An 18,792-nucleotide genomic window follows, 5' to 3' on the forward strand; every position below is an offset into this window, starting at 1 on the left:
CGGATCTGCCCTCATTTACTGAGCTGGCACCCTGATGTCTTACACTTCGGTTGCTTTGGGTTTTTCCTTTTACAAACAAAGCAGCCAAGAACAACGCTGGAGCTCAACCTCACATTCAACAAATATTTTCCAAGCAGCCTCTCTGTGGCAGGCAGGGCACACCCGTCAACAGTGTCCGCCTCTCTCTTTCATCTTGTTTTCCTAGAACAAATTCATGGGTTGGGATTGCAGGGTCAAAGATAAGCACATTTTTAAGGCTTTTGATAAGTGTCACTAAACAAACCTGCTGGAGGGTTAGTTGTACCAGTCTGTCTGTCCTCTGGACTGGCTTTCTTTTCTTTTTCAACCTTTATTATTATTATTATTATTATTATTATGAAAATAACTCACATTTTTATGAGATAACTGGAAATTACCGAATGTAAGATATTAAAGAGTTATTATTTTTTTAGGTGTGATCATGGTTTGTGGCTGCTCTAAAAAAATAGTCCTTGGGACTTGCCTGGTGGCACAGTGGTTAAGGCTCCGTGCTCCCAGTGCAGGGGGCCCAGGTTTGATCCCTGGTCAGGGAAGTAGATCCCACATGCATGCCGCAGCTGGGAGTTCGCATGCCCCAACTAAGGAGCCTGCGTGCTGCATCTAAGACCCAGCGCGACCAAATAAATAAATAAATGTTTAAAAAAAATCTTAATAGAAAATAGTCCTTATCTTTTAGAGACACACAAAGTTGTTTTTTTTTGTGTGTGTGCAACTTGCTTTATTGCAATATTCATTTTATTGCAGTGGTCTGGAACCAAACCCACAATATCTCCAAGGTATGCCTGTGTATGATCTTTGCACACGTTGAAGTACTTATGGAAGAAGGGTATGAGTTTGGGGTCTGCTCTAATATAATATGGGAGGGGAGGGGAGGAGGGTGCCTGAAACCCTGAAACGAGGCTCTTCCTGAGCTGGACTGTCGAAGCTGGGGGTGGGGACACCAACCTTCAGCACATGACTCTCTATAAAAACCAGAAGTTTGTTTTTAAAAATGTACACATATGCTATACATCCATAGCTTAGCTGAGAGTCCACGTTCTTGTTCCTCCCAGGGTTAATTTCAACAGTTTGCTGTCTGCGCCTCTAGAACGTCTCTGTGCAAATACTATGTATATTGTCTCTGTATCTACTTAAGACAGGAAGGAGCTACCAAGACACGCACCATATTCCTCCCAGCTTTTCGACTTCACCTTACGTTGCAGACGGCTGGCCGCTTCCACCCTCTCATTCCTTACCAGCTTCGCGGTGTTCCCCTGTATCAAAGAACCATCATTTATTTATCGGCTCCTCTGGTGGTGGCCAGCTGGCATGTCTCCACGGTTCTGCTCTCGAGAACAGTGGCGCCCCGAACATCCTTGTGTGTAACATACCTTTGTGCACGTGAGCAGCTCCACACCTATCTTTCTAGAGGGAATCACTAGGTCAGAGGGTGTCTTTCTAGAGGGAATCACTAGGTCAGAGGGTGTGCATGCTTAACATTTTAATAGAATGGCTAAACTGCCCTCCTGCTGGACGTTGTACGTCCAGTACCTGTCATTCTCTCCAAGTGCATTTCTGAGGGCTATTGTCATTTGGTGTCTGCAGGAGTCAGAGCTGGAAGGGGCCTCCCTGATCCTCTGATCTCCTTCCAGGGCAGCCGCACCTGAGCCCCGGGGAAGGGCGGGACGCACCTGCCCACAGCGCCCTCGGCCAGGGTCGGGTAGAGCAGTGGTTATGGATATGCTGCCCACGTCTGAATTAGGCCTCACCATTTACTGGTTGTACGACCTTGAATGATGTCCTCGACCTTCCTGGGGCTCAGTTTCCTCACCTGTAAGCTGGGAGTAATACTAACCCCAGGCAGCAATCAGCGAGGGGCTAGTAAGCTGCATTTGGACCATGTGGAGTGGCTTTGGGGGACTGCTGGAGGATGGGAGGTTAATAAGGACCCCCCATCAGGCACCACTTGGCACTGCCAGAACTGCCTTCGAATGGTGGTAGTTGGGTTTAGTGAGATCATATGTGATGGAACCTAGTATCCAGCACAGTGCACACTGACAGCGCGCCATGACCACGGAACCCCGAGAGCCGACGTGATGGCTGACAGGGGCTAGACCAGGACCAGGGAGACCCATCTTCCTGAGAGACTGGCCAGGACAGTGAGGCCCGACCGACAAGAAAAGCGGGGGTCCAAGGAAGAGGGCCGACCTGGCACCCCCGCTTGTTAGTGTAAATAAAGTTTTATTGGAACACAGCCTCACCCACGTACTTATGTATTGTCTATGAAGCCTCCACGGGACAACAGCAGAGGGGGGTGCTTGCGACAGAGACCATATAGCCTGCAAAGCCTAAAATACGAGCTCGCCAACCCCGACATAGAGCTTCTAGGCATAATAAAAGCTGCAAGTTTCAGAGCAGTTACCGTTTCAGCTATCAAACTAGACACGTCACGTGTGTTAATGTATTTTGTCCTCACACAATAACCTATGAGTAGACACTTTGTGGCAGCCAGTCTCAAGGGGGCCCCGGTTAAGCTCACGGAAACTCACGGGGACTCAGGCCCTGGGGCAGTGCCCGGGGCTGGGGCAGCCGTGCTGACTCACAGGAGGCCGAGGGACTTTGAGACGCCTGCTGGCTTCTGCCTTCCCCCCCCCGGAGCGCTTTGGGGGTCCCTGAGCTGCGGGCAGAGCCTGGGCACCGTCTCACTGTGCTCACACTAGACCCCCAGGGCGGGCCAGCAGAACTGCAACGGGGCTCAGTCGGCCAGCACAACCGAGGGAGGCAATGAAGCAGCGGCAGCTCGAGCGGGGTCGGTGGGTGGTTTCGTGCAGCCGTGTGACCTCCCGGGCCCTCCGGGGCTGGCGACCTCGCAGCCTGTCCCTCCCACTCTCCCTGAACCAGTGGGCCGCGCCCCTGCCCCGACACTAACCCCCTCGAGAGGAGTTTTTCCAGATGCCGATTAAATCCGAATATCTGGGAATGGGGGCCCAGAGTAGGTATTTTTTAAATCGCTCAAGACTGAAGAACCACAGCTCCGTCACTGTTTCCAAAACTCGCCTAAAGATCAGGCCGGCCTGGCAAGCCATGGCTTCCAGAGCGCCGACAGGCCCTGGTGCGGCACTTCCAGAGAGGGCCCTGTGAGCCGGAGAAGCAACGCGTCCCCCAGGTGAAGCTTATTACCAAGTGAAGAAGCAAAGGGGGAGAGGAGGGCCAGCCCCCAGATTGGAGGACTGTCCGGGAGTTTCCCGTTCTGTGAAACACACGCTCACCAAATACCCAGCTGTGCCCTCTTGGGCGGTCCCGACAAAAGGAAGTGTTATGTGGGCCAGAGTGAGGCCAAAGGGTGCTCCTCCGAGCCCTACCACGGCCCAGACTGGGGACATTCGCGGGGCTGCCCAGCCAGCGGACTCCGAGGCCGCGGCGAGAAAGCACGAGGCACCGACACCCATGACGGCACAGGGTCCACAGACCCACAGCTGCGTGAGAAAGCCAGACACCGAGTGCACGTTCCACTCACACACGGTTCAAGGCTTGAGTAGACCGATCCACGGTGGCTGAGGTCAGAGCAGTTACCTCTGTGAGCGTGTCCACACGGGGCTTCCGTTGCTGGCTCTGAGAGTGGATACGCACACGCGTGCGTGCACAAGTCCGGCTCCTTCCAGGAGGCCGTCAGGCGCGCAGAGCAGGACTTGCCTGCATGTGGGGCCCAGGTGAGAGAGCTTTGCTTGCTTGCCTGTTTTATTGCCTATTTGAGCTTTACATTATCCACAGAGATGTCTGCAGTGAATACATAGATCATACGTGTACGGCCCGATGAATGTTTTTGTGTTCGTGTGCGGTATTTGACCTTGTCCCAAGTGCTGTTCTAGGATCCCGGAAGCGGAAACCAAGGCTGTAAGACGCCCTGTTCGCGTGGGTTTTATACCCTGGTGGGGGAGAGACAGCAGTACGAGACGGCGGTCAGCTTTCGTTGGTTGACACTTTGTGAGTGCCCACCACGTGCCAGGTGGTGAAGCAGGCGTGGAAATGCAGCCGGCACCACAACCCAGCCCTGCTTGGACAGCGCCGCAGTCTGGTCATGTCTGGAGAGCAGCACTTAGAAGGGTTAAGTACACCTGTCCCTCCTGAACATTTCCCGAAGTCTCCCGCGGACTCTGTCCTAATTCGAGCCTCTACCTTCGCTGCTCCGTGGCCTGTTGGAATAATTTCCCAATCAGCCATGTTTCCAGTCTCCACCTCTGCTTCATTCTCCAGGCCAACAGCCCTTCTTAAGTGTTCAATCTAAAGAGTTCACGTAATGGTTCCCTACCGCCCAGGCAGCTCTGGGGTCAGTCTGTGTGTGCTTGAATCCTCACTTGGAGAGTGTATGTTGGGACCACAGGCAAGTTCTCTAAACGCCCTGAGCCTCATGTGTGTTTTCTGTAAAATGGAGACAAAACAATAATAATGATAAACGCCAACACCGCCCATCTCCCTGAAGAGGTTGAGCGTTAATCTACCATAATAGCTATTCGTTCAGCGAGGGCTGAACCTGTGTGAGCACCATCTGTTTACTTTTCCGCGTCACTCTCACCTCTCTGTGCTACTTCTGTCTGGAGTGCCTTCCATCTGCCTTCTCCTGGCTTGTTCTTATTCAGCTCAGGTCTCAGCCCGGCACTGCCTCCACCAAGGAGCCCTCCCTGAAGCCGCAGACAAGAGCTGAGTGCCCTTGTCTGGACCCTCACAACACCTCGGATTGAATTTGTCTGTCTGCCCTCTGTTCTTATTTGTCTCCACTTGTTCAAGTGTGAGCTCCTCCCAGGCAGGCCCGAATCAAATGCCTCTTTATGCCCCCAGCTGCAGACCCTTGCCATTCAAGGCAGGCACTGGATGTTTCCGCTGACTTGAGCGGAACATGCCAAGCATTTTCTTTTTTCTTTTTATTATTTACTTATTTGGCCACCCCATGTGGCATGTGGGATCTTAGTTCCCTGACTGGGGATCCAACCCATGGCCCCTCTAGTGGAAGCACAGAGTCTTAACCACTGGACCTGCAGGGAAGTCCCCCAAGGATTTTCTGAAGGGAAGGGGCCTTTGAGTTGGCCTTGAGGCATGGGTAGGACTTTAAAATATTTGAAAACAAGTTATATACATGCACACAATATCAAATCCAAAGTAGGACTTTACAAAGTTATTTTAAAACAAGTTACACATGCACACAATATCAAATCCAAAGAAACAAAAGGGCTCACAGTGAAAATTAAAAGTAGGTCACCTCTCACCACCCAGCTCCCTCCCCAGAGGCCACCATTGGTGTCAGTTTCTGAGTATTCTGTGCAATTGTCTGTCTTCCCCACCACACACACACTTTTTTATTTTGCAAAAATTTAAACCAACAGAAAAGTTGCAAGGATAGGACAATAAACACCTTTTGCTTGGATTCACCAATTAACATTTTGGCACGTTATGCTAAATATTTGATAGGCATTATATCATGTCATGCTAACAATAAGCACACAATCATGACAATTTTGTAGATGAGGTAACTGAGGCAGCAGGCAGGTGAAGGCACTTGCCCAAGGTCAAGAGCTGGCCTTCCCCCTTAGGTGACCACAGGACTTTGATCCACCTTTCTTCAGCTCTCTTGGGAGGAAAGTATTTTCTTACACTGACTTGAAATTCACCTCCCCGGGCCGTTCACCGGATGCTCAATGGAAAAGTACACAGCCCTGGAAGCAGTTGCTGCTTCTCCTAAAACCTTCCATTCCCTTAGCAACAGCTGCTGTCGCTGCCACTAACACATGCTTCAGTGTCACCTCCTCTGTGAGGGCCGAGTTGGCTCAGCCCCCGTTTGGAAACTCCCATGGTGGACTCTTGGCTGCCAGCAGGATGACCTTTACGTGCGCCCGAGCTTGGAACCCGAGGCGTGGGGTGCCCTGGTCCTCGGGAATCCCTCAGCCTCATCCGTCCTGCCCCTTCCTCTGCTACCTCCACCCCAGCCCCTCTCGACCTCTCACCTTCTGCTTGAATTTCCCCTCCTCCTTGAAGCCGCCCCTAATTTCCCCAAGGAGCCCCCTCTCTTGGCTGCTGAGCCTTCTGCCTGCGCCCCCTTTACAGTCTTCTCCAAGTGGTCTTCTGGCCAGGAGACTGGACAGTGGACGATGGGAATGACAGTTGGCCTGCCTAGTAGACCCCGCACACGCACACATCGGAGCCTTATTTTCCTCAAGCACGTAGTGCGGACAGGAATGCCTGGCTCAGTACCTGGCACCGCGTCAGCCCTTACTAATCTCCTGCAATAGAACTGACAGCTCTTCCGGGCTGACATCTCTAAGTCGCCCCCGCCCCGCCAAACCCTACGGCCCTCTCCTTAACTTCTCTGCGCCTCAGTGTCCGCCCTCACAAGATGGGGATGGGGAGGCTGTGAGCCTTCACTGAGCTCATGCATATCAAGTACTTGGAACAGTATGTAGCCTTGCTGACCGCCACGCGGGGCCGGCGCATAGTGGGTGTCAAGCTAATCGTCTCCGCGTGGGCGCGGGACCGCGAGGTTGCAGGAACTGTTTGCAGAGCCAGCCCGCCGCCCCCGCCCCCGCCCCCGCCCCCGCCTCCGCCTCCGCCTCCGCCTCCGCCTGCAGGGCCCGCCCCGCCCCTCCCGCAGGCCGCGCCCCCCCGCCCGCAGGCCACGCCCACGCAGCTGTCAGGACCGGCGGCCGCGCGCCCGTCCACCAAGCCTGAACGCCCCACCACGCCCCGCCTTACTTCGTCTACACAAGTTACCTTGCGCCTGGCCGCCTTTTGTCCCACCTCCGGCTCCCATTGGCCAGGGGGTTTCTTTGTTAGCCGGGACGCGTCACTGCCATTGGCCCGCCGGGCCGCCGATTGCGCCGGGAAGCGGCCCCGCCCCGCGCACCGCCACGCCCCGCGCGCTGGCCTGTCGCTCCCTCGAGCGCGCCTGCCGCCGTGGAGTGCGCCCGGCGTTCCGCTCCCCTTCGCTGTGGCCGAGGGCGGCGCGGGCACCGAGCGCGGGGATCGGCAGGGCGGCGGCGAGAGCGGGAGTGGGCGCGCGAGGCCGCGTCCATGGGCCCGGGACCGGCGGGCGGCGGCGGCGGCGGCGCGGGCGGGCGGCGGGGGCCGCGCGCTCTGTGAGGCGCCGGCCTGCGTGCGCGGCTGGAGGCGGCGGCCGGGGATGCGGCGGCGGCCGGCCTGAGCCCATTCCCGGCCATGTCGGCGGCCAAGGAGAACCCGTGCAGGAAATTCCAGGCCAACATCTTCAACAAGAGCAAGTGTCAGAACTGCTTCAAGCCCCGCGAGTCGCATCTGCTCAACGACGAGGACCTGACGCAGGTGAGCGGGCGGCGCGGGCGGGGCGGACAAAGCGGCGCCCGCGGGACGGAGCGGCGCCCTCCGCTCGCCGCCCGGTGACTCATGCGTTTCGGCGGCTCGAGGTGCCCGGCCGAGCGCGGGAACAAAGCGCGGGGCCACACTCGGCCGCCCGGCTCCGCGCCCTCTCCCACCGGCGGCCACCGGGCGGGGGCGGCCTGGGTCCGGGTCTTGCTCTGGGCCGCGACCCGGGGCCGCCGGCGGGGGAGGGGCTCGCACGGCCTCCCCGCCCCCAGGGTCGCCGCTCCCGGCCGCGTCTCTGTTCCTCGTCCCTGGGGGCTTTCGCACGCTTTGGCGGCGGAAACCCGCCCACAGCGCGGCGCCGGGCCGTCCCGCGTGCCCCCGGCGCGGGTCCTGGGCCCGGCCAGCCCTTCCGGAGCTGGTCTCTGCGGCCCCGCGCGGCCACTCCCGCTTTCCCGGCCGGGCCCGCCCCCCAGACCCCCCCCACCCCCGGCCTCTCCCCAGCCTCCGTCCCCCCAAACCGCCACGAGCTTCCCCTGGTCCCCCTGCGCGGGGCCGGGAGCCCCTTCCCGTTCCAGCCCAGCTGACTTCGTCGTGGGCGCTCCTTCCACCGACACGCTGCTTTGGAGTGGACCGGCCTGGCCGTTTCTCTTGCTGCAAAGTGTTTACACGGCCGGCCGAGTGGGTGGCGGGGCAGGGGTGACGGCCTGGGACCGGCTGCCTTACCCAGTGGCCAGAAAGAAGCTTCTGGTACCCGAGACCCAGAGCTTCACCCCGCACCGAGGGCTGCGGAGTCAGAGCGTTAGGACGGCAGGGTCCGTGTCCTGGTGGTGTGCCGGGCTGTGGTGGGCTTCTGAGGGAGATGCCCTCCTTTCCACTGGACGCCTTGCCCTGGGAAGCGGTTCATGTGGCCATGAGGGTCCTGGGCCAGGAGTCAGGGGACCGAACTTCTAGGTTTGGCTGTCACTTGCAGCTGCGTGACCTTGAACAAGTCCCTTTGCCTCGTTATAGTTTATTTTCCTTCTCTAGAAATGGGGAGCAGGGATCCCTGGCTCTCCTGCCTCACTAGGCTGTTGTGAAAAGCAAGGCATGAAACTTCTTCTTCTTGCAGTTTAAAAAACAAATGAACAAGAATCACCTACAGAATAGTAAACTTGGATTTAGGAAGTTTCTGGCTTGGCAAGGGTTATTCTGAGAGAGTTTTCTGGTTATTCCAGGTAGCTGCCTAAATTGGGTGCTTACACCTCATAGGGCTTGTTTTCCGATTCTTAAACTTAGATAAATTAGAATGGAATTTGCGTATTTGAATTGAATCTGTTTTTAAAATGCTGATTATTAATTGGATTTGATGGGGAGGGGGATGTCACAAATTTAAAAGTACCTTAATCTTGCACTGTATTCACAGTTGAATTATGGGTTTTGAAATAGGCCTGGGCCCTCCAGGGCACAAGTGGAATGGTCGTTTCTGAAATGAGTGGGGTTATTTGTGCTGGGAGAGATTAGGCCAGCCTTCTACTTCCTGGGATCTTTCAGGAGGAAACTGTTCTTGAAGAGAGAAGGAGGGAGACTCAGGGCTGTTGCCAGCAGCCTTAGCTGCAGCTCCCTGCATCCGGCCCTCCCCCAGCCTCTTACTCTCATCCTTATGGCTCCATTAGAAAACCTCAGCCGATCGGTTCCCATCAGTCTCCTTCAAGCCCCTGCTTCCTGTTGCCCCTCCCACCCTGAGCTTATTTTAGACCATCAAGGCTGGAAGATAGATCAGTGATCATTGAGGCCACCTCCTCTTTAAGGCATTTATCCTTTAGTTCTTCTCCTATGCATTTCTCTGCATACATGCAGACTCAAGTACAGTTTAAAAACCTATTTAAACCTAAACTGTATGTGCGTTTTTGCTCTGAAATATATTTTGTTTTTTCTGCTTAATGATGTTTTATAGCCGTTTTCATGGTAATACATATCAATATACCAAACGTTTTTTGCACATTGTACCATCAGGGATGTACCATAGTTTAACCATTCCCTACTTCCAGGTGTTGTCATTATACACAGTGAATGCCTCAATGAACAGCTTTCTAACTGCTTGTGTGTGTGTGTGTGTGTGTGTGTGTGTGTGTGTGTGTGTGAGAGAGAGAGAGAGAGAGAGAGAGCAGGAATGCATGTACATGTGCACACGAACACAAGTATTTCTCTGGGAGCAGATACCTAAAAATAGGATGGCTAGGTTGACATCAAGTGCATTAAATTTTTTTTTTTCTACAGATAATCACCAAATTGTTTTCCAAAAAAGCCTGTATCATATCATTGCCAGGATTGGGTATTATCAAATGATTTAATTATTTAATAACTTCCCTAGTTACCAGTGAGATTAAGCCTCTTTTAGTAATATTTATTGAATATATTTTGTTCTTTTGTGGATTTTCATATTATTTGGCCATTTTTCTATCGGATTAGGGCCCCCCCGCCCCCATTGATTTGTAGGAGCTTTCTGTATATACTCTGGGTCAGCGGTCCATAAACTTTTCCTGTAAAAGGTCAGATAGTAAATATTTCAGCCTTGTGGGCCATAAGATCTTAGTGGCTACTGTGTAGCTTTGCCATTGTAGCACAAAAGCCAATGTGTAAAGTTGCTGTATACAAGACATACACTAAGGGGTATGGCTCTTTCCAGTGAAACTTCATTTACAAAAATAGGTAGCTGGCAGGATTGGCCTGTGAGCCATGGTTTGCTGACTCCTGCTCTAGATGTTAATCTGGCACCTGTCATACATTGTCTTTAATTGTATGGTCATTTCTCTTTTTCACATGGTAGTCTTAAATATGACAGTTTAATTTCCATGTTTTCCTTTAAGTTTGTAGTTTTAATCTCATTCTTATGAAGGTTTTCTTTCCGACGTTATAAAATAGTCTCTGATGTTTTTCTTAGCTCTTTTATAGTTATTTTTATGCTTAGCATTGCTTGTTTGTTTGGTTGGTTTTTGGCTGCACCGCATGGCTTGTGGGACCTTAGTTCTCCGACCAGGGATTGAACCCAGGCCCTTGGCAGTGAAAGAGTGGAGTCCTAACCACTGGACCTCCAGGGAATTTCCTATGCTTAGCTTTTTAATCCATTGAATTTGTGTTTTAGGAAGATAATTCTGGCTAAAGGCAGAAGTTCTAAGAGATGCTCTTGAAGAAGTCCAGTTAAATGTCAGTAAAGGTCTTCTCCAGGTCAGCGCTGGCCAGGAGGGAAAGGAGTCGTCAGACACTAGGGACAGGATATTGGCAGTTGGTCGGAGTGGGGATTGAGGAAACCTGGGTGGATAAAAGTACCTTTCATGGCAGTTGAGAATAGCAGATTTGGAGTAGATTTGAGGCAGCAGGGAGGAGTAAAAATAGGGTGGTAAATTTGACTTTGAGGAGGTGGAGGTCCAATTTGGTCCTTAGGTGGAATCACCCACTTAAGGCAGTAGGTGGTTAGAGCTGGAGGAGGGGTGGGGGCCAGGTGGGAATTCTGATGCCATGGCAGTGAATGGAGTCACTCAGGAGGCTGTGTAGAGTGAAATGAGTATAGAGGGAGCAGAGCAGCAGGTCTGGAACTAGGGTTCTTGGCTTCCAGGTCCTCGTCCCAGCCTGGGTTCCTGGTGGGTATTGACCTGACATGATGTCGCATTCTCCTGCTGACTTGTGCACCATTAGGAATCACTTTTTGTGGCAGGAGTCACCAAACTTCAGTTCTAGTCCCTGGTCTAGCACTGTTTTGTTGTGGAGTCCTTGGCTGGGTTGTTTCTCCCTCCTGGAGTATGAGCAGGTTGGTCTTGATCTTTCCCAGTTCTTCCAGTACTTCTTTGTCCCCCGTCAGCCTTCCTGGTCTAATTCTGCCCCTTGCTGTGTCCTTACTCCACTGCTGGGACTGCTGGGGCCTTGGGGTAGGAATCCCAGACATAGAGGTGGGTGGGCCAGGAGTTCATTTCTGTGAATAATTTCATCAGTCATTTCAGTCAATCATTTCATCATTTCCCTTTGCTTCTGTGATTTTCTTAGAAGTTCCACGGTATGGAACTTCTTTATTTGACTTAACATTCATATCAGAAACAATGGGAAGATTCCATGCCCTCCCTTTTTAGAAGATTTGTGATTATTCACAGATTGGTAGATAGTTTGGCAAGAGGTGTGTCAGAAGTTCCAGACCTTACAGATGGCCAACAAGCACATGAAAAGATGGTCAAGGTCATTAGTCATTAGGGAAATGCAAATTGAAACCATAATGAGGTACCACTTCACACCTACTAGGATGGCTTTAGTAGAAAAGGGGAAGTATTAAGTGTGGTGAAGATGTGGAGAAATTGGAGCCCTTATGCATTGCTCATGGGAATGTAAAATGGTGCAGCTGCTGTGGAAGTCAGTTTGGCAGTTCACCAGAACAATTAGCGTATGACTCAGTGATTCCATTGCTAGCATATACCCAGAAGAATTGAAAACAGGTATTCGAACGAATAGTTTTATGCATATGTTTGTAACAGCGCTATTCACAATGACTAAAAGTAGCAACAACCCAAATATTGATCAGTGGATGAATAGATAAGCAAATTGTGGTCTATCCATACAATGGAATATCATTCAGTCATAAAAAGGAATGAAATACTGAGACATGCTACAACATGACTGACCCTCAAAAACATGATATTAAGTGAAAAGAATCAGACTCAAAAGGTCACATACTGTGTGATTCCATTTATATGAAGTGTCTACAACAGGTAAATCTGTAAAAACAGAAAGCAAGTTAGTGGTTGCCAAGGTTCTGGTAAGGGGGGAATGGGGAGTGCCTGCTGATGGGATTGGGGGTCTGTTTTGGGGTGATGATATGTTTTAGAATTAGATAGAGATGCTGTTTGTATAACAGGAGGAAATTACTAAATGCCATTGAGTTATGCATTTTAAAGTGGTTAATTTTATGTGATGTGAATTTTACGTCAGTTAAAAAAAATAAACGTGCAAGGATCTCATACACACACACACACACACACACACACACATACACACAAATTCCAAACCTGCCCCCTGCTCCTTGTGTCATTGGTGAATATCTGATTGTTTCTAGAGTCTAGACAAGGGATTGGCAAATTTTTTCTTAAAGGGCCAGATAGTAAATATTTTGGGCTTTGCAGACCCACAGGAAAAATCGAGGAATTTAAGTAGGTACTTACATAACTCTTTGAAAATGTAAAAACCATTCTTGGTTTTGAGACCTTAAAAAAATAGCCAATGGGCTAGATTTGGCCAATGGAGCGAGCCTACATAGCTTGCCAACCCCCCTGGGTTAGACCAGCCCTGTCCAATAGAAGTATAATGCGAGCCACATATGTAATTTAAAAGTTTCTAGGTGCCACATTTAAAAAGTAAAAAGAAACAGGTGAAGTTAACTTTACGTTTTACTTAACGTATCCAAAATATTATCATTTCAACATGTAACGAAGCTGTTATATGCGCTTTTACCTTTACAGCACCTTTGGTCCAGACTAGCTACTTTCCCTGTGCTCAGTAGCCACGTGTGGCTGGTGCCTACAGTGGTGGATGGGGCGGCTCTGGCTGCAGTGGCCTGGCCAGAGACCCTTGGGGGAAGTCCAGGGTGGGAAGGCTGTGCTTGTGGGTCTTCTCCTCGGCCTGCATTCGGATTCCTGGAGTGCTGGCTCTCTCGTGCTGTTACTCCTGTTTGCATCCCCCTCTTGATGTCTTTTTGCCAACTTCAGGGGCTTCTTTCTTTGAATGTCACTTCTTTTTTGGTGACTCCTTTTACTGTGTTTTAGAGCTCTGGGGCTCTGATCCCTACTCCCTGCAGGTCAGAAGAGAGGAGGGTGCTTGCTGGTCAGGGCTTAGTGGACCTATGCTGTGGGGAGCGAGTGAGAGCCCGGGGTTGGGGGGTGGGGACAGGCTTACATGTCCCTCCAGGCACATGGCAGGACGTGGTGACTGCATTCTGCACAACCCTTTGTATTTGCTGAGTGTTTTGCAGCTGTATCCTAGCTGCTTTTTTCCCTGCGTTCTAGCCTGCTACTTGACCTTTCTTTCTGAGTTCCTGAGCCCTTGCCACACAGAAAGACTACAGTCGACGACCTGTGTAGTGTTCTTGGCACAGACGTGGCAGGGCGACCCAGAAAGGTTACTAACGTTCTCCCGGCCTCGGTTTCCCGCCTGTAAAGCAGGTGCCCACATTCTATTCACAGGGAGTGGTCCACTAATGGAATGGATGGAGACTACTGAACCCCTTTTGTGGTCATTAATATTCCAAGAAGCATGCTGACGGTCTCTCCTGTGGGGAACAGACTTTGTTTGGGCTCTCGCCTGATCACTAGGACCCTGATGTTGTGTAGCTGAAATAAATTTGACTTGGAATGTTTATCTTTAAGTTGTTTCCCAAGCTGCCAGCTAGACTTGCAGGAGAGGAGAGAGCATTGCAATCAGGGAAAAGAGACAAGAAGGAAGTAATACCCTACTGCCCACGTCCTCGTACTGTGGGGGAGCGAGGCACACAGGGAGGCGTGGTGAGCTCTGGTGCCAATTTCGAAGCATTTAATCTGAGAAAACAGGCTTTTCGTTTATCCTTGGAAACTCACTCTCCAAGCATCCCTTTCTCATCTGAAACAACATGGTTGGACCAGGTCAGTGGTTTTCAAACTTTAAATTGCAGAGCCTTTTACTCAGAGGAATCTCGTACAGAAATACTGTGTATGAAACAGAAGAAGTGACCCTGTTCTAGGCGACAAGGGGTCAGAGCTTGGCCTCTCAGCCATCTGTTTCCCACCCATGGGACCTCCAGTCATTTCTGAGGTCTGTAAGGGGCAGGTTTGAAAGCTCTGCCCTAGATTTCGTGGTCCCTTCCGTTGGAGCAGCTGAGGGCTCTGTGAAATGGTCTGCGGCTCTTTCACAGCTGCCCTGGGATGGGACCCCTGAATGCCCATCCCCGCCACTCCCATTATACTGTCACTTCCTTTGGGGGCGAGAGAGCCAGAGGATTGATTCGCTGGCATTTTGTTTCTGGAGCCTGGAACTAGACTCTTCCAAACCACTTGCTGGTTTCTCAGTCACGGTCACCCTAGTCCACATGAAACCACAGCCTGGTTCTTGCCTGGAGTCTGTAACCCTTCCAGCTCCTTCCTTCCCTCGCTGAGCTTGGTGTGTGTGCTGCGCTGGATGGTGTCCTGCCCCGTCTTTGGGGCAGCTCGCCGTGAGAGTGAGTGGACGGGCCTGTGGAGTCCTCCTGAGCCTGCTTCGCACTGGATCAGGTGTTATGTGTACCGTGACTTGCTTCCACTGCCGGCAGCTGGGGAGGAGAGTAGGGCTGGTGGCAACGTGGCCACCTGTGGCGTGTAGGGGACGTTGAGTTTCAGAGAGGTTGGGTGCCTGGCCTAGGTCACGGAGCTGCCTAGGGATGGGCTGTGTGCCACATGGTTCACACACCAGCCTTCGTGCGTCCAGGAACCTGTCCTGCCTCCTCCTGGCAAGGCCGCTTTGACTAGTTAACGTGGTACTGTTTCAGTAGGAGGCTGGGGTATTGCAAACTGACTTAAAGCTGTTTAATGGAGTTCTAATTCCTACACCTGGGAGGAGGGGCCTGAGGGGCTGGGTGATCCCTCCACCCTCAAGCGGGTGAAGGATTGTCCCCATTAGCAGATGGAGCCACTGAGACCCAGGGAGGTTCAGCCTAGGTCACAGGAAGACCAATGTGGATTTTTTCAAAGTGCTTTTTGGCCCTCCCTGTGTCTGCTAACACGCATTAACCTTTGCTGTCAGAAACAGGGCCTTACCTTGACTTGGATTCCTTAGTTGCTGGGGGCACATGGGGCAGGCAGAGCATTTTACAGGTCCTCCTGCAGGTCCTAACATCTCAGCCTTGGGGTGTCTCACGTCCCCTGGACAGACTGCTGGCCTGTTGCAGTGACCACACCTTTGGTGCAGCCCTGAACAGGAAGCACTGTTTTCCCCTGAGGGGTTCAGAAACAGGAAGTAGTTGTGTCCTTGATCCCTAGGTCCTAAAACACTGGTTGGAACAGGCTGACCGGGGAGACTCCATGTGCACCTGCGGTCCCGTCTCTCCCCTCCTAGTATCCTGGCCCACAGCTAAAGGGGCTGGGCAGGGGAGCAGCTGCTGGAGTCCCAGTTGAACCAGAGAAAGAGTCCAGGTCTCCCGGGTGCCGCACTCAGAGCCTGTCTACCTGGGGCTGGCGGGTCTTCCGCTTAGGGACCGCTCTGACCTAGAAATCTGACACAGTCCCACTTTTAGTTTACACGTGCTCAGGTAAGGGAATGGGAGGGTTGAGGGAGGGGGTTTTCAGCTCAGATTTGGGTCTTATGCTGCTTGAGCAACTTACTCAGAATTTAGGAGTCTGCATTCCTCCTCTGAAAACAGGGGCTGCAACAAAACCAATGCCTGTGGGCGCCTGTGAGGATGGTGGGAGATGTAAGAAATAGCAAGAGTGCCAGATCTGTGAATGCTTGGGTGTGTAGTGGGCGCTCAGTTTACGGGCTTCGTTTCGTCAGCACTGACCCAGAGAGGCGAGCCGCCTCTGTGGCGAGGTGCTGTGGGATGGCTGGCCCTCAGACTCTCTTTCTGTCTGCCCTGTGCCCATAGAGCAGGGGCCCAGGCCGCCTGCTCTGCTGCGAGCTGCTTGGCATCACCCTAGCAGCTTCCCCACATCAGCCCCGAGGGATTGGAAGGGCCTTGTGGGTTTCCACAAGGCCCTTTGCTTATGTGGGTTTGATTTTCAGAACATGTTTAAGTGTAAAGAGTGAACTGATTTTAAGAATTTTTAGAGTATAAGAAGCGAAGAGGCGGGACTTCCCTGGTGGTCCAGGGGTTAAGACTCTGCACTTCCATTGCAGGGGGCACGGGTTCGATCCCTGGTCAGGGAATTAAGATCCCATATGCCATGCAGTGCGCCCCCCAAAAAAAACCAAAAAAAAAGCGAAGAGGCCAGGTACCATCAGGCTGAGACTTACCATTAGAGGGTGTGGGCTGCTCCAGAGGCCAGCAGCCAGCGTGACAGCCACCCCCGAGCACCTGCCAAACCCAGAGAAATGCACAGTGCAAGACCCGTGAATGGAAGTGGCACATCCCGATTTCAGAAGTCACTTTGCATGGAAGTGTCTGAGTGGCCATCAGCAAGGTGGGAGAGGGTTAAGAGAAGCTGCTTATCCTGCTGGTGTCCCTGGGAGCAGTTGTCTGGGAATCCAAGTTTTCTTGCCCATGGGCCTGGGGGAAATGGGCAGAGGAGGATAGAGAGCAGCCTGGGCCTAGTCCTGGATCACTGGGCAGTGAGCAGGAGGTCTGGCCAGGCCCTTTGGTCGCCAGCCTTGATTAACTCACTTCAGCTGGCAGGTGGGTGCTCCGGCTTCCTCCCCTGCTGTCCCACATCCTTTACAGATCACACACTCTTCCAGGGGGTGGAGCGTTCCGTGGGGTCTAAACACGCAGATGTGGCTCCTTAACGAGAGCCTGTGAGCAAGCTCTTCTAACAGGCAGATGCCATCTTGGCAGACAGCCCGTTGACTCTCATCCCCACGTCTCCCTTCCCTCCTAGAAACCCTGTGAGCTTAGAGGATCTTCCTGGGAACTGGGCCAGCGAGCTGGCCATGCAGCCTTGTCTAGTGTGGCTTTCTATACTTAAATCGAAGGAGCAGTTGACGTGCTCTGAGATTATTTATTGTGGCAGTGGTCAGTGGTGGCATTCATAGCTAACAATAACTGCTGTGTGCCAGGCCACTGTTAACTCATTTAAATTCATAGCAGCCTTATGAAGTAGAGAGATAAGAAAACTGAGATGGAAAGAGGTCCTAGAGCTTGCCCAGGGGTGACACAGCAAGTGGCAGAGGTGGGATGCACACCCAGATAGTCTGATTCGGCCTCCTCCTCCCACCATTCCCCATGTGGACCTGGGTGGGGTCAGGTAGGCTTTCTGGACCTTAGATCTCTAGCTGTGTGTGTCCCTTGGCCCCTCGTGCCCAGGAGCCAGGGGCTGCCCTGCCAGGGGTATATGTGCTGGGAAGGGTGGGGCTGGAGGATGAGGCTTGGGCTGAACTTGTTAAATTTCCTGTCTCTCTCTCTCTTGTTGTGTTTTTTTTTTTCCTTCCATTGGACTCTCCTGTCCTACCTGTTACTTTATAGGAAGCACTGCTTTTTGAGGGACAGGGTGTGACTTTTTCCTGCAAAGCCGTTGCCTCAGAAATTTGTCCCCACGCATTCTCTAGCATTCTTCCCTTTGCCACAAGTGGCTGTCATGTTCCAGAAATCCCGCGGCCATCGGCTCCTTGTCAAGCCCAAACAGGGAAGGGGCTTTTTAAAGTGTCCCTTTCCCCTCTTCCTGCAGCTGCTGCTGTCCAGGCAGGAACCCTGGGCATGGGCTGGGCTTGCAGGGCATCTGTGTGGGCAGCTGAGCTGGGGCGTGGCAGGGAGGATGGCCAGCAGGCCGGCGGCCTCGTGCCCTTCCGTCTCTGGGCCTGGGATCTAGTGAGGTCTGTGTGTGGGTTTTTGTTTTTGTTTTTTGGTTTTTTTGAGGTAAAATTGATCACTTTAAAGCATATAGTTCAGGACTTCCCTGGTGGCGCAGTGGTTAAGAATCTGCCTGCCAGTGCAGGGGACACGGGTTTGAGCCCTGGTCTGGGAAGATCCCACATGCCACGGAGCAACTAAGCCCGTGCGCCACAACTGCTGAGCCCGTGCACCGCAACTACTGAAGCCCACGTGCCTAGAGCCCGTGCTCCACAACAAGAGAAGCTACCGCAGTGAGGAACGTGTGCACCGCAAGAGTAGCCCGGCTTGCTGCAACTAGAGAAAGCCGGCGTGCAGCAACAAAGATCCAATGCAACCATAAATAAATAAGTAGATAGATAGATAGATAGTACTGTTCAGTTGTGTTTAGCACATTCACAATATGCTAAATTCACCAGCACTCTGTAATTTAAAACGTTTCATCACCCCAAAAGAACATGCCATTACTATTGAGGAGTTAAGCTCCACTCCCTACCCCCCATCCCCAGCAACCACCAATCTGCTTTTCATCCCTATGGATTTACCTCTTTTGGAAATCTCACCAAAATGGAATCGTAGAAATTGTGACCTTTTGTCTGGCTTTTTGCACCGAGCATGTTTTCGGAGTTCATGTGGTAGCATGAACCTATGTTCACTGCTTGTTTCTGGCCGAGTATTGCATTATGTGGCATAGCGCGTCTTGTTTATCTCTTTGTCTGTAGATGGACCCTTGGGCTGTCCTGCCTTCTGGCTGTTGTGACTAGTGCTGCTGTGAACACCTGCATGCACACTTCTGTCTAGTCCTCCTTTCAGCTCTTCCCGGTGGAGAGCAGGGGAGGAATTGTTGGGTCCCGTGGAATTCTGTTGCGAGCCGCGTTGGGAAGCAGCACGTCAAGCCAGCCCTCAGCACTGCGGACTGTGGGGTGGGCAGGCAGATACGGTGCTGGGTA

The 18,792-nt window shown here is 52.3% G+C and overlaps 1 protein-coding gene across 10 annotated transcripts in view; it reads left to right on the forward strand.

The window, feature by feature from the left end:
• Window positions 1–7,132: 7,132 nt before the first annotated feature.
• The window catches only part of MPRIP (myosin phosphatase Rho interacting protein), a 135,275-nt gene continuing 123,615 nt past the window's right edge, over window positions 7,133–18,792 (forward strand). For all 10 annotated transcript variants that reach the window (XM_067021089.1, XM_067021090.1, XM_059048856.2 and 7 more), the window contains exon 1: window positions 7,133–7,344. In XM_067021089.1, coding sequence (XP_066877190.1) covers window positions 7,222–7,344 — 123 coding nt within the window. In that variant the 5' untranslated portion in view covers window positions 7,133–7,221. The remainder of the gene's footprint in view (window positions 7,345–18,792) is intronic.

Source organism: Kogia breviceps, chromosome 19, assembly GCF_026419965.1.
Source record: "Kogia breviceps isolate mKogBre1 chromosome 19, mKogBre1 haplotype 1, whole genome shotgun sequence".
NCBI classification, from domain to species: domain Eukaryota; kingdom Metazoa; phylum Chordata; class Mammalia; order Artiodactyla; family Physeteridae; genus Kogia; species Kogia breviceps.